Genomic DNA, 16,163 nt, shown 5'->3' on the forward strand with positions numbered 1-16,163 from the left:
CATCACCTAGCTAGGGAGATGACAATTCTACCCTATTCTACATTGGCAAAACCATTCCTTATGAAACTTGGTTGACTTCTAAGCTCCACATATTTTTAAAGGAACCTAAAGTGGTGTTTTTCAGAAGGGATATACTTTCTTTAAACATCTGCAGGGCTATCACAAAGCATAGGAAGCAGATGAGATCTGTCTGGCCCAAGGAACAGAGCCAGGACACCCAGAAAGACAGAAAGTTTTCTCTTTATATTGAGCTCAAATCCACCAGTCATAGTTATAATATATATTCAGCAATAGTGAGCTCTCTGCCACTGCAAGTATGTGAGCAAGGACTATGCAAACACTTGGTGAGGATATTATAAAAGGAACCCAAGCATTGATTGAAGGCCTTGGGTAGGGAATGGACTAGGTAACCTTGAAGGTATCTAGGCACACTGATTTGATACCAGTCTTGGCTTTCTAATGTACATTGTTCCATTTTCCTAGGTAGGATATAGGCAGGGGGAAAGTCATTGGGGAACCCGGAAATGTATTGGCTGAAGAAATATGCAAATGGGCAGTGAAAGGTAGTTGGCTATTTGAAAAATAGGAATATACTCACACTCTTGCCTCATACTGCCTCACACTACTTTGAAAAAATAACATTGACTATGGGATAGTTGCAGAGGTGGAGTTGGATGAACTCTAAAATGGAGCCCCCAAACATGGCTTCTAGCCCAGTTCTGTCACTGATTTGCTTTGTGACTTTGAGCAAATTGCTTTCCATCTCTGCATCTCATTTCCTACCTCTGTAAAATGAGGCTAATACACCCTGATCTGCCAACCAGAAAGGCTGTTATGAAGATCAAATGAATGTAGTGGATGTAGAAGGGATATGTAAATTATGACTGGGGCAGGAAAGGGAATGAAAAACTAACATAGTTTAAACATCTCTAAGGCATCAGACACTGTAAAAGGTATTTGTGCATGCATTTTTCATTCAACACTCATAATAACTTATGAGATATATAGTGCTTTCTACTTTTTACAGATGAATGCTTTGAGGCTCAGATAGGTGAAAGGATTTATATAAGCTTTATATAGCTATTAAGGAATGAAAGTCAATTTGAAATATAGGGCTGTCGGATGATCAGGCTTGTATGTTTTTTCTGCTGTGCTACTCTGCTTGTACACATGAAGGAGTTCTGAGAGAGCTTGTAACAGGCCAGAATGTACAGACTAATGTCATGACAACCTAGCCAGTTCCGTGATAATTGCAGGCCCAAGAAGTATGATTTCTGACTGGCTTAAAAGATTAACACCAGCACTGTTATCCCTTCACCCACCAGTATTCTTAGCTTGCTGCTATTCTTTCATCCCTAGCCCTACTGAGCAGTAGCACTCCAGAGGGGAATTTTTTGAGGGTAGTCCCTAATTTGGGGTTTTTCTGCCCCACCTTTCTAGCTCACCTCAGTAGTGCTGAGGGTGGGGAACTTCAAAGGGCGCATTGAGCTCCAGCTTGTCTCCAGAGCTTTCAGCTGTTTTTTCCCCCAACGTCTCAGCTCCAATATAGGAGGCAGAGCTGGAAAACTTTTGCAGGTCCAGCTCTGTGCATTCAATGGGGTTGTGGACCCAGTGGGAGTGGCTCTCTGAGGCGCAGGAGGCCATGGTAAAGGACTCCTGTGTGGGGAAGCCACGAGTCGAGCTGCAGTCGTCCTCCAGGATGGGGTTAAGTGGCTGGGTCTCAAAGGTGCTCTCACTCACTGTGGACTCAGGGTTGGTCTCCTGGCCAGGTGGCATGGGGAAGAGCGATTCCTCCTCTGCTGCTTCATCAATCTCAAACTGCAGCGAATCTCCTGCAACTCAAAGCAGAAAGTCACTGGGTCACCCAAAGGCAGAGGCAATTCTCAGCAGGGCACCTGGTCCCTCAGATAAGGGAGGGATCTGGGAGGTGGTCCTCCCCTTCCCTTCCCTGAGGACCAGAGCACCTTAGCACCAGGCTGAAGTGACACAGTTGAGAAATATACTTACATTCAGAGAAAGAGAAACCCTTTGTGGAAAACAGAATTTTGACCCTCCCCCGCCACAATCTTCATTTCCTGGTGTTATATCTCTGCATATTATGTTATATGACAAAAGGGACTTTTCAGGAGGAATTAAGGTGATGGATCTTAAAATAGGGAGATCATCCTGGATTATCCAAATGGGTCCAATGTAATCATGTGTCCTTAAAAGCAGAAAAGGAAGGCAGAAGAGACAGAGTATCAGAGAGATGTAGTATGAGAAAAATTCAACACTCCACTGCTAGTCTTGAAAATAGAAGAGAGCTATGAGCTAAAGAATGTGAGCAGCATCTAGAAGGTGGGAATGGCCTTCAGCTCACAGACAGCAAGGAAATGTGACCTAAGTCCTATAACTGCATGCAACTGAATTCTGCCATCTGCTGGAATGATCAAGGAAACAGATTCTCCCCTCCAGAAAGGAGCCTCCAGAAAAAGAATACAACCCTGCCAACATCTTGGTCTTGGCCTTGAGAGACTCTAAGCAGAGACCCAGCACAGCGTGCTGAACTTCTGAGCTGAGGAAATTGTGAGATAATAAGCTATTAAATGTGTGGTAATATGTTATGGCAATGATAGAACAGTAATACACCCTTCATGCCTAAGTCTGATTCAACATCAGGTTACAAACTGAGAGCCTATGTGATGTGTGTTGTTTGACCTCCCCACTATGGTTGTGATTTTGTTCTTTATTCAAATTAATTTCTAATGTTTAACACGATTTCACACAAAAATCCAGATTTCTGGATTCTCTTGGAAATTGGGATTTTGCAACACCGAATATTCCCACATGATAACAAAGAGCTGGAGCTAAGTGGTAAATTCCCCTTTTAGTTAGGAGGTATGCTCTCTAGTTTTCCACAGTCCCTACTCCTCTCTCTTATACCTTACATTGCAGCTAATTCACACATTAATATCACCTACACAGCTCCAGTATGTGTATAAGTCAGTGACTATTGATAAACACCTTCCCCAAATGAGGAAATATCTAGCCTTCTTTCTCCCTATGAAGGCCATGAGGAAGCTGCATGCCCTCATATTCTGAAAAGAGTACCACATTATTACCCTGAGGATAGATGAGGAACAGAGAAGGGTTACCCATCTCTCTTCTCCTGAGGGAGGAGGAGAGAGACAGGCAGCTCTGATGTTCCTTCATCTTCATCTTGCTGGGCACTGAGCCCCAAATGACTCATTACCCATGTTTCATGCCCATGCTCAGGGACTGGGCAACAGCTCTTATCTGAGACACTGACCTCCAAAGTCAGAGACAGGATGGTCCACTGTGAGCTACAAGGTCCCAATGTCCCAGGAGCCACCAAAAGGTAGGAGATAGAAGTAGAGTTTTAGAAGGGTCATAAAGCGACAACAGTGTTCCCTTTGTATCCTGCTGCCCATAAAATGCTTGATTTATCTTCACTTAAGCCAGGGGTACAGCCAAATATACCTGTGAGGCTTTTTCAAGATCATATGGCAGACCCTAGAGACAAACTGACCAAGGCATGTCCATATAAGAGGAAAATTCTCACATAGATAGAGTTGCTTTGGACACAGTATCCAGTGAGCTGATGAGATGCCCTGAGCAGCCTTGTATCTAGTACACTTTATCCTCTTCCTTACTAAGTCAACTCCATTCACTAGTCTGAGTTCCTGTTTTGGTGTCCCTGCCTAGCTCTCAGTTTCCTTAATGGCACTGAAACTACACTGAACCCCAGTAGTTTTGGCTAGTGTTCTTACCCCTTATCTGGTCCTGAGCAGCCACCATCCCACCTCCCCAATCTTTGCCTTCAGTGAGCTGGACTTTCTGCCCTACATTCTTGTCTAATAGCTGAAGTTATGCTACATACATATCACAATGTTATTATGACTTTAAATATGACGTTTCATCTGAAATTTTACATGGCCATCTAGTATGGGCTGTGTCAGATCTCTTTAGGTATCAATACTGCCTGGGGAAAAAAGTCTAGGTTGCCAACTCCTCTGGACACTTGGCTTTTAGTTACCCCCATTTGGGGAATTATTATACTGAATAATTTATACAGAAGTTTCCGTAGACCTCATTCACTTTTATTATAGTCATGTCTCAGATATAGCCAGGCCTTCCTCCATTCCTGACATGTTCCATAATCTATATCTACTAGTATAGATATGCAGAATTGGAAAAGAACTTAAAACCAACTAACTCAATCCTACCTGTCCTTTTAAAGATTGGGAAGAAAGAGACCCAAAGAGGCTAGATCACTTGTCTAAGGTTACACAGTGATTTACAGGTAGATTTAGAACCTAGGTCTCAAGATTCCTTTCCTAAGGGATTTCCCACTATGCTGTACTCCTGCATGAATCCCTAAAACCTAATGAACAAGGTCCCCTAAACTCTCGGTGTCTGCCTTAGTCATCTCTGAAGTCCCATGCTTTCTGTTGCTATCCCTGATAGTTCTACTGGCCAACAGAAGACTATCCTTGAGGTTTTCCAGCATGGTAGGAAAGGCCCATCAACTCTCAACCCCAGAAAATCCTCTCTTCTTCCAATAACAGCTTGTTCTTGATTCATGTGAAATGTGAAGCAGCCACCCTTACCACGCTGGCAATGTCTGCTGAAGAACTGCTTGCAGTAGAGGAAGAGGAGCCCCAGGAAGGCCAGGGTAAACACCACTAGCAGACTGCTCACCAGTGCAACAAGTGTGGCCTCCTGAGGGGGCACTGTGGGTACATCTGCCTTCACTAAGCTCAACTGGAAGGCACCTGTGAGACAAAAACGTAGAGCATGTCAGTCAGTGTGGGTGGTTAACAGTCAGCTTGATGCTGGGCCTGAACTTCCTCAGGCTATCACTCCTCTCCCTAGGGCCGTTCCCAATTAGGCCTGCTATGCTAGTTTTACTTCTTTGTCGAGCAGGCAAAATTATAAAGAAAAAAGCAGAGAAACTTGCATATGCTGCTGGTATGGCATAAATTAGAACAATTAATTGAAGATGCACATATCCTATGGTCTTTCCATGCCACATCTAATTATACGACCTAGAAAAATAGAAACAAGCTAAAATGTTCATCAGTAGAGCACAGGATAAGTAAGTCATGATATAATCCTAAGATCCAAGTATATAGCACTTAAAGAAAAGGTCTTTATGGATTAATATAAATAATCCAGAGAAGAAAAAAGCAAATTTGGGAAAGAGAATATACAGCTTGATATCATTTGTATAAACCATTATAAAATATATAATAGCATATAGTGTTTATGAATATGTACATATATCACAAAAATACAATTATGAAAACGTTAGTAGAGAGTATGGCAGGGGCATAGTGCTCACCAATTATCCACATACTCCCCTGCATTCCCTTACGCCCTTGCAATAAGGCCATCAGAGTACTTCTGGCCAATGGACTGTGAGTGGAAATAATGTGTGTCACTTCCAGACTGAGTCAGTTAAGATCCAGTATGTCTCCTCCATCTCTTCCCTTGTCATATCGACTTGGAAGCCACATAGTCTAGAAGGCATAGTCACATGATGAAGGAAGACCCTCACATAGTGAAAAATAAACTTTTATTGTATTAAGTCACTGAGATTTGGGGGTTTGTTACTGTGGCATAATCTACCAACAGAATACATACAATTTCAGGATAGAGGTTGTATCTGGGGAGGTACGGAGAAAATGGGACTCACAGAGGATCTAAAAGGGAATTCAATTATACCTGTGGAATTTTTGTTCTTTTTAAAAAAATCTGAAGCAAATATATAAAACATTAAGATTTATTAATTATGGATATTGGGTAACTATGAATTTTATTTTATATTTTTCTGCATTTTTAAATATTTATATATGCTTGAAATATTTCATGATTATAAAAAATAATAATTAAAAAAACATGTGAGTAGCTAGATAGATGGTATATAGACAAAAACAACAGGCAAACCAGTAAATGGATAATGATATGTGTATAGATTAAACTCTAGTTCTTCATTCAGCCTTTTATAAGGTTTAAGCCCTAGGGACTCCTATACATTTCATATAGTAATTAATAATACTTCATAAGTGTACACATTATAATTTATACAATAATTGCTAATATCCATTATTTCATTATACCTAGACAGCCATCCCATAAGGTATGAAGAAAAGAAAAAAGAAAAATAATTACCACAAGTCACATTTTTTTCAGATGAGGCAAATGAGATTGAATTAGCTTGAATGATTTACAGAGGGTTACATAGATAATATGTTGTGAAACCAGGATTTTAATCTAACTAATTCCCTTGTCATTCTACAAGAAGGGATAGGAGAGGATAGGGAAAGTCTTTACTACCCTATCTTGCTGCCACCTGATGGGTTGAGGAGGAATGAGGAGAGGAGAACTGGATACACACACTGAACTTCAGATGTGGGGGTCTGCTTTGTGCATGGTATGCACTCTTGGTCCTGCAGGCCTCCAATGCGTGTCTTTCGGTAGAACCTGTGATCAGAGCAATTAGAAATGACAGAGTGATCAAACAAGCGACACACTTGGACTAGTTCTTCCTGGGATCATAGGCAGCTTCTAAGAGTTGTCCTACTAAAGTCAGCACCTACCCCTCCTTGTGAGCTCACTGCCTCTGTGTCTGATACTGATTCAGAGGCCCAGGCACTCTGCTTCCTCTATTCACCATACCCTATAGCAGGGGTCCCCAACCTATGGTGAGTTGTATCATTTCATTGTATACTACAATGTAATAATAATAGACATAAAGTACACAATAAATGTAATGTACTTGAATCATCTCTAAACCACCCCCACCCTGGTCCATGGAAAAACTGTCTTCCCTATAGCCAAAAGGAAAGCTAATCCCACAAAAGAGGAGAGCACTGCTTTGCAACCAATTGCTTCATAATTTATTTTAGGTCTACAGTAAAATTGACCTTGAATTTTGGGCCTGGACTAAGAGTGCCAGCATGATGAAAAAGCTGTTAAATACTCATCTGTGGCTCACAATGTGCTAGGCACTTTATAGAGAGATCTTGGGAAGATATTGTTTCTTTCTTTTGAGTACTTAAAAAGAATATGATATGGACAGTTAGAATACTTTAAGTAGGTTCTGAGAGGTGAGGATGAGAGAGACTTCCAAAGGCTAGAAAAGGCCTAGAAGAGCTTGGCTGATACAACAGGCTCACCTGGGCAGACAGTCCCCACAGACAGCATTAGAGGTAGCTGTGCAGTTGGCCTTCTGAACACGATTGATGACGGCACAGGTGATGCAAGTCTGACATCTGTGGTGGCCCCAGCTGCTTTTGTACCTGCGAGGGGGGCAGGTTGTGCAGTATGCGTCACCACCCTCTCCATAACCACAATCCTGCAGAGAGATGGGAATCATTAACATTGCTCTATAGGAGCTTGGAGAGAGGATCAGCTATGGGACAAGTAGACATGGTATAGAATAGTATTTTTCAAACTACAAGTTGCAACCCCATTATCAGGTCATAAAATCAAGAGGTCCTAACACCCGAGGAGATTGAAATAGATGGTCTCTACAGATTCTTCCAGCTCTGACAACCTAACCTCAATAGGAACAAGGCACCTGCCTGGTACCAGTCATAGCTCTTTCTCAGAGATACAACTCTAATTGTCAAGGGATATTAGCTATTTGCTAGTTGTAGCAGAAGTTGGATGATGGTTCACCAAAACTATTCTCAATTTCTCCTGGGAACACCACCACCAGACACTTCATAAAGCCACTGCAGTTAAGTGGGGCCACATGCCTGATTTCTAGCCAATGGACTATGTATAAAAATGATATGTATGCCACTCACAGTCCTGGACCCAAAACACCTCGTGTGTTCTACTTAATATTCTTTATATTTTCATTTTCTGGTGCATGTTGACACCCAGGGAAACCTTGGAATCAATATATTAAAAATGACAGAGGAAGGCAGTGAAATGGAGGAATAGGCAGCTTCAAGCTCTTATTTTCCCCCAGAAACAGAAAAATAAGTAGAAACTGTCAGACCCAATGTTGTCAGACTCCAGAAAACAGTCAAAGGTTTATATCAACCAAGCAAATGCTGAATTAAGAAAAAGTCCACTTGAAAATGATAGGAAAGTTCTGTGGTATTTTTACTTGCCCTTGTCACATACTTCACCCAAGATCAGTGGCAGTCCTAAAGTGGTAGAAGTCTTAAAGTAACATCAGCCTGTGTTCCCAGTTTGAGACTCTCATCCTTGGTTCCAAAGTGAGCAAGCAAAACTTATTCAGAAATTATTGTGTATGTCTGTTCTGACCTGAATGGGGCTACCTGAAGGACTGATACAAGGTGCTCATCTATATGTCACTCAATTCAGAATATAGACTGAAAATGCAATGAGCATTGTTTCAAAATGCTGCAAGGCAACTAACAAACCAAAGATGCATAGAGCAAAAAGACATACAACAGGTTGCCTGAATCTGAGAGCAAAAGCTGGGGGAAATTCTTTGAGAAATAAGAACATTTGAAAGCATCCATGTATATGGAGGAATTTTGAAGGTCACATGTATGTCCAGGAAAAGACAGATGCTCAGAATATACTAGTGCAGACCCAAGGCTTACATGTTGGGCTTATATGTTAGCCTAAGCTAAGTGCAAGTCTGGCTAAGTGCCCCAGCACAGAGCCAATCTACAAAGAAAGGGAGATGTGTAACTTTTTTGTTGTTGTTATTGTTCATTTTTTAAAACTTCTGGAATTCAAAGAAATCTCTGTCAAAACATTAGCTGAACACAAGCTAAATTAACACAGATTTTAATGACCACACATGACAAGGGATAGTGTCTCTTTGCAAAAATAGTTTGGAAAAATACCTAAACAGATGGACTACAATAGCCTTCAACAGTACAAAATGTAAAAGGAAAAAAAAAACAGGTAAATATGGGGAAAGGAGAGAATCTGACTTCCAGAGTTACTATATTACAATAAAAAAATGTCCAGTTTTCAACAACAACAAAAAAATCACAAAGCATGAAAAGAAATAGGAAAGTGTGGCCCATTCAAAGGAAAAAAAACAGAAACTGTACTTGAGAAAACTCAGACATTACACTTACTAGACAAAGACTAAAAGAACTATCTTACATATGCTCAAAGAAAAACATGGACGAAGAACAAAAAGAAATCAGGAAATAAATGTTTGAACAAAATGAGAATATCAATAATTATTTAATAATAATTGATATAATTAATTTAATTATTATTTAATAACAATTGATATAATTAGTTTAATTATTAAATTAATATAATTTAATGATAATTGATATAATATCAATATCAATTATTTTAAAAGGACCTAACAAAAGTACTGAAGCTGAAAATTAAAGCAAAGTAACTGAAATGAAAAAAAATCACTAGAGGATTTGAGTAAGTAGAAGAAAGAATAAGGCCGGGCGCGGTGGCTCACGCCTGTCATCCTAGCTCTCTGGGAGGCCGAGGCGGGCGGATTGCTCCAGGTCAGGAGTTCAAAACCAGCCTGAACAAGAGCGAGACCCCGTCTCTACTATAAATAGAAATAAATTAATTGGCCAACTGATATATATATATATAAATTAGCTGGGCATGGAGGTGCATGCCTGTAGTCCCAGCTACTCGGGAGGCTGAGGCAGCAGGATCGCTTGAGCCCAGGAGTTTGAGGTTGCTGTGAGCTAGGCTGACGCCATGGCACTCACTCTAGCCTGGACAACAAAGTGAGACTCTGTCTCAAAAAAAAAAAAAGAAGAAGAAAGAATAAGCAAAGTTGAAGGCAGGACAATTGAAATTATCATGTCTGAAGAAAAGAAAGTAGGCAAAAACCTAAGGAAACTATAGGACACCACCAATTTGACCAATATATACAATATGGAAGTCCCACCAGGAAAAGAGAGAGATAGAGCGGGAGAAAGAATATTTGAGGAAATAATGGCTGAAAACTTCCCAAATTTGGTTAAACACATAAATTTACACTTCCAAGATGCTCAAGTATATCTCCAAGTAGGATAAACTTGAAGAGGCCCACACTGAAACATATAAACAAAATGTTGATAGTCAAAGACAATAAGAAAATATTGAAAGCTGCAACAGTGAAATGACTTGTCAAGTACAAGGCATCCTCAATAAGATTAAAAACTGAGTTTTCTCTAGCTTTCTTTTGATTAATGTTTTCTTTTGTAAAAAAACAATTTTTATTCAGAAACTGCAGAGACTGGAAGTCAGTGGGTGGATATATTTAAGTGTAAAAAGAAAGTAGATTAGAGGGTAGAGGGTACCAGGGGCATTGGGGAAGGGGGAATGGAGATTTATTTCTTAATGGGTACAGAGTTTCTGTTTGGGGTGATGAAAATGTCTTGGAAACATAGTGGTGATGGTTGCACAACATTTTGAATGTGATTAATGCCGTTGAATTATACATTTTAAATGGTTAAAATAGCAAATTTGATATTATATATTTAGCCATAATTGTTAAAAATTAATAATGCAATATACCAAAAACCATTAAATTATACACTTTAAATGGACAAATTTTATGGTATGTGAACTATGTTTTAATAAAGCTGTTTTAAAAAATGACAGAGCCTTCATAAGCCTGGGTCCCTGAATGACCGAGAAAAATCCTCCCACTTCCCAAACTTGACTGGAGTTAGAGTCAGAAATAAACTCATAATCTGTTATGTCACCAAATTTTAGTATTTCTTTGTTACAGCAGTTAGCATTACCTGAACTAATACACTCGAAAAACTTTACTTTCCCAGAGGTTGGGAAAAGTGAGCATCAGCCAGCTTCTAAACACTCCTACTATATCCTGTCCCTTTGTTTGCTGACTCAGGCCTCATTCAATGCCTTACAGCCCCACTCAAAATTATCTCATCCACCAAAACCTAACTCTGATAAGTATTAGGGTCTGACACAGGCCCTAGCCATTTCACTCATGTTTTTTTTGGAAATCAACGGGCTTCTTGGAGCCTCTGCTGCCTTATGTGTACCATCAGAACGGTGTTAGCTGCCATATTTGCTTTATAGCATGCTCTGAGAATCAAAGTAATAGGAAATACAAGGTAGTGATGAAAAGCCCTGATCCAGGGTAAAGGAGTCCTTGCTTTAACTCCCATCTCTACCACTGTCCAGTCATAAAACCCTGAGCAAGTCACTAGGCTTAAAAATTTTTGTCAGTCAAATTAGAAATAATGCTACCTAACTCACACAAACACACTCACATGCATCTGATTATATTACAAAAATAAACAATAGAAGGATAAGTCATAAAACTAAAATGAAACCAAAAAAAGCAAAATATTGGGAGAAGGGGAATTATCTATGAGGGAAAGCAAGGAATATGCTGGATGTGACAAGGATACAAGTGAGACTTTTGTGAACATGCTCTTTATTTTATAGATTTGACTTTGGAAGATTTTAAATATTTTACATGAGTATAAATATTAGATTGAAAATGAAGCAATCCCTAAAATTCACAATTAAATGAAACACATTAGCCTAAAATGAATGAGTATACATATATATGTCTCTCTGTGTGTATAGTGCTTGTCACCATGCCCAGCACATAGTAAGTTCTCAAAGAACAAAGTAAGTCCTCAATGAATCTTAGGTTTTATTCTTATGGAAAACAACTTTTTACAATTCCCAGAGCACTGGAATCAGAAGACCTGAGCCTAACTCTTTTATTCACTTTCTAGAAAAGGGAGTGATGGGAGCTAGCTAGCATGTATTCAGAATCAACCAACAAGCTGATTGATTAATTGATTGGTTAACACTCCCCTTTACTTTATTGATTAATTCATAAAACATTTATTAAGCAACTACTATATGCCAGGATGCTATTCTGAATGTTGCCATTAAAGATTGAATCAATCAGACAAAAATCCATGTTCTCATGGATTTTTATATTTATTTATTATCCATAAAACCTTACAAAGGTGCATTATTATCCTGTTTCACAAATAAGCAAACTTGAGGCACAAATGATAGTGTTTACAAGTGGCCAGCCTAGGAAGCCTCTTCCCCATGGGCCTGAGATTCTTCATCCACAGCCAGAGACACAAGGCTGCAGGGGACACTGTAAGAGGGATTTCACCACAATTACCCAGCCCAAGACACTTCTTTGTCCTGCAGATCTGAGACTCTTCTCCCCGACATAGAGACAAGTGGCTGGGGTAAACTGACAAGTGATATTATACTATAACATTTGGTCTGTTGTGGGAAATGCCCTTCTTCCCCACAACTCAGACTTCTTTACCACAACGTAGGTGCCCCAGGTGACCTAACCGAAGAAAACTCCTTCCACATCTCAGGCAGCACCAGATAAACCACACATACCAAAAATCATACCACAAAGGCCCTAAAAATTAAATTATCTTTAGAATTGCAGCCCATAAAAGTAGGCTGGGATCTGTATGCTAAACAAAACAAAAAACTGCCTGCTAAAATAAAAAGATATAAATATGACCCTGAGTCTTCCAATATAATTGACAAAATGTCCAGAATACAACGAAAATTCACCCATGATAACAAGAATCAGGAAAATCACAACCTTAATGAGAAAAAGCCATCAACCAACACCAACACCTAGATAAATATGATGTTGGAATTATCTGACAAGGATCTTAAGGCACACATAATAAAAATATTTCAACAAGCAATTACAAATTCTCTTAAAATAAAAAAATTAGAAAATCTCATCAATTAAGCAAAAGTTATTTTTAAAAAAAGAACCAGATGGAAATTATAAAAATAAAAAAAGCAGAAAATAACTCACAGGGTGGGCTCAATAGTAGAGAATAGACAGATGATAGAATCAATGAACTTGAGAACAGAACAATAGAATTGATGCGATCTGAACAACAGGGAGAAAATAGACTGAAAATAAAATGAGCAAAACCTCAGAGACCTATGGAACTATAACAAAAGAGCAAACAATCATATTATCAGAGTCCCATGAAAAGAAAAGGAACTTCGTCTAAAAATATTTTCAAAGAAATAAAGGCTGAAAACTTTACATATTTGGCAAAAGACCTACAGGTTCAAGATTATGAACAAACTCTGAATAGAATGAATGAATGAATGAATAGAAACACACACCAATACACAGGATAATAAAACTTCTTAAAACTAAAGAAAAATAAAAAAATCTTGAAAATAGCCAAAACAAAATGGCATTACTTATGGAAGAGAAGAAATTCAAATGGCAGTGGATTTCTATATGAAGCCATAAAGAAGTTGCACATTTTTCAAGTGCTGGTAGAAAAGAACTGTCAACTGCAAATTGTATCTCCAATGAAAGTGTTCTTCAGGAATGAAGAGGGGATAAAAATATCCTCAGTCAAAGAAAAACTAAAAAAATTTGTTGCTAGTTGACTTACTCTTAAAGAACAGCTAAAGGGAGTTCTTCAAACAGAAAGAAAATAATTTTTTAAATAGAAGGAGAACTTGATTAAAGAAGGAAACTTGGCCAAGAGTTCAAGACCGGGGCAGGCAATAGTAAGACTTGTCTCTACAAAAAATTAAAAAAAAAAAAAATGCCAGATGTGGCAGAGTACACCTGTAGTCTCAGCAACTTGGGAGGCTAAGGCAGGAGGAGTGCTTGATGCCAGGAGTTTGAGTTTGCAGTAAGATATGATGACATCACTGTGCTCTAGCCTGGGCAATATCTTGAGACCCTATCTCAAAAACTAAAAATAAATAAAAATAAAAAGTCTCGGAAAGAAGAAGGAACACTGGAAGAGCAAGAATATGGGTATACAAAATGAACTTTCTCTTCATAAGTTTTAGAAATCATATTTGATGATTAAAACAAATATAACAAAAATTATTATGTCTGATATTCATGACAATGATATTTAAAAGTGGGGAGAGTAAGGGAACCTAAATGGAAGTGACTTTTCCATACTTCACTTGAAATGGCAAATAATTGCTACCATTAAACCCTGAGAAGTTACATGTGTATGCTGTAATACCCAGAACAACCTCTAAGAGATACAAAGATATACACTCAAAAACACTACAAATAAATCAAGATAGAATCCTAAACAAAATGTTCTTATAACCCACATGAAGGCAAGAAAAGACAAATAGTGGAATAAGAAACAGAAAAAAACAAGCAAACTAATAATAAAATGGCAGACTTAAGCTCTAATATATTAATAATTATCTTAAATACAAAGTGTCTAAATAAACTAACTAAAAGGAAGAGATTATCAATAGTGAAATAAAACCAAAGACTATCAAATTGTTCTCAACAATCATTTCTTAAATAAGTAGATACATCACTACTGAAGAAATTTACAAGGAGCAAATTATTATGAAAAAAATTACTGAGAATGCTCCTTCCTAATTTTGATGCTGACATCACTATGAAAATAATTATTTGTTCTAAATAAAATACTAATTTATAAAATATGAAAGAATGTTTAACTCAAAACTATAATCAAGAATGATTCGGGGGAGGGGTCGTGGGGAGGAATGGCAGGGGCAATATATGTAACCCTAACAATATTTGTACCCCCATAATATGAAAAAATAAAAAATTAAAAAATATATCAACATTAATAGGAGTTTAAAAGAAGTTGGTTCTAACTCTCATAGATGACTTCCAAGGGTTCAAGACTTCCATGGAGAAAATCACTTCGAAAGTGGTGAAAATAGAAGAGAATTAGACTAGAATTAGAAGTGGAGCCTGAAGATGTGACTGAATTGCTGCAATCTCATGATGAAACTTTAACATAGGAGGAGTTGCTTTTTACGGATGAGCGGAAGAAAGTGCTTTTTGAGATGGAATCTATACTTGTTGCGGATGCTGTGAACATTGTTAAAGTGACAAAGGATTTAGAATAGTGCATGAAATTAGTTGATAAAGCAGTGGCAGGGTTTGAGAGAGCTGATTGCAATTTTAAAAGAAGTTCTACTGTGGATAAAATGCTACTAAACAGCATCGTATGCTACAGAGAAATCTTCTGTGAAAGGAAGAGCCATTGATATGGCAAACTTTGTTGCTGTCTTATTTTAAGAAATTGCGACAGCCACTCCAATCTTCAGCAACCACCACCCTGAGTTAGTAGCCATCAACACTGAGGTAAGACCCTCCATCAGCAAAAAGATTATGACTTGCCAAAGACTCAGATAATTGCTATAATTTTTTTTTTTTTAGCAATGAAGCATTTTTAAATTAAGTACTTTTTCCTGGACTATGAAGAGGATTAGCAGGTGCACTTATTCATGTATATGCTCAGCCGTAAGTTCAACATTTACTGAGCCTCCTCGGTGTTCCATGCCTTGTGCCGGATGCTAAGTCACTCCTGCAACTCCTGCTACCTCATACAGCATCACCTCTGGTGACTGCCACAACAACCACCGTGACCTGGGCTCCTGCTAAGGTAGCGGACGCTGCGCTGAGCGCTCCCTGTATGTTACTTCATCCAGTCCTCAGAACAGCACAGTGAGGAGTTAATTCCATCTCTATTTTGCAGTTGAGAAAGACAAACCTTAGGAGATTAAGGGACATGTTGAAGGCTTTCCAACTAGGGATAAGTGTCAGAGTCTGGGTTTGAACTCAAGCCTTTCTGATCCTAAGGCAGAGAGATGAAAAAAGAGGAGTCACTATTCTCCAGTGTCTCATAGCTTTATTCCTTCTGATTTAAACATGATTCCAGGTAGGTAAAATGCATTATGTGTACGTCCAAACAAAGGCACACAGGAATATTCATGAATTTGGTTATCATTGTAATCTCAGAAATGACACGGAGGATGTGCAGGTGTGTCTTGTAAGTAAAGATGACTATAAGTTCTTGGATGCAACATCTCATTCTCTGGAGGGCTTCCAACGCCATTTCAGAGCTGTGCTCCCATCAGAGGGCAACTATCCAGCCAAGCCTTTGTTGTGACTGCACAGTTAACTGGAGGGAAGGAAGGTTGCCTCCCTTTCTCCTCCCACAGCTGGGTGAGGTGTCTCTTTCCTGAGCTCATCTGGGGCAAAAGAGGAATGGTGCCAGGGAGTGCCACCCAGCTGCACCGGTCGGTGCTGAAGAGCAGTTTTACATGCACAGTCTTTCCACTTGGTGAATTAATCCTTTTTCTTCAAAAGATGCCTCAGACAAATCGATGTCATTTTGGAACAAAGCGATTCAGGAAACACTTGGGAAAGTACTCACAAG

The 16,163-nt window shown here is 38.9% G+C and overlaps 1 protein-coding gene across 4 annotated transcripts in view; it reads right to left on the reverse strand.

Annotated features, from left to right (window-relative positions):
* EDA2R (ectodysplasin A2 receptor) overlaps positions 1-16,163 on the reverse strand; it is a 44,844-nt gene that overhangs the window by 9,676 nt on the left and 19,005 nt on the right. For 2 of the 4 annotated variants that reach the window (XM_012738774.3, XM_012738773.3), the window contains 4 exons: positions 7,182-7,360; positions 6,401-6,486; positions 4,611-4,775; positions 1,446-1,838 (listed from right to left, as the gene is read on the reverse strand). In XM_012738774.3, coding sequence (XP_012594228.1) covers positions 1,447-1,838; positions 4,611-4,775; positions 6,401-6,486; positions 7,182-7,360 — 822 coding nt within the window. In that variant the 3' untranslated portion in view covers position 1,446. Of the gene's footprint in view, positions 1-5; positions 1,839-4,610; positions 4,776-6,400; positions 6,487-7,181; positions 7,361-16,163 lie in introns of those variants that run through there. The other 2 variants (XM_075999600.1, XM_075999598.1) reach the window with 2 other exon arrangements.

Source organism: Microcebus murinus, chromosome X, assembly GCF_040939455.1.
Source record: "Microcebus murinus isolate Inina chromosome X, M.murinus_Inina_mat1.0, whole genome shotgun sequence".
NCBI classification, from domain to species: Eukaryota; Metazoa; Chordata; class Mammalia; order Primates; family Cheirogaleidae; genus Microcebus; species Microcebus murinus.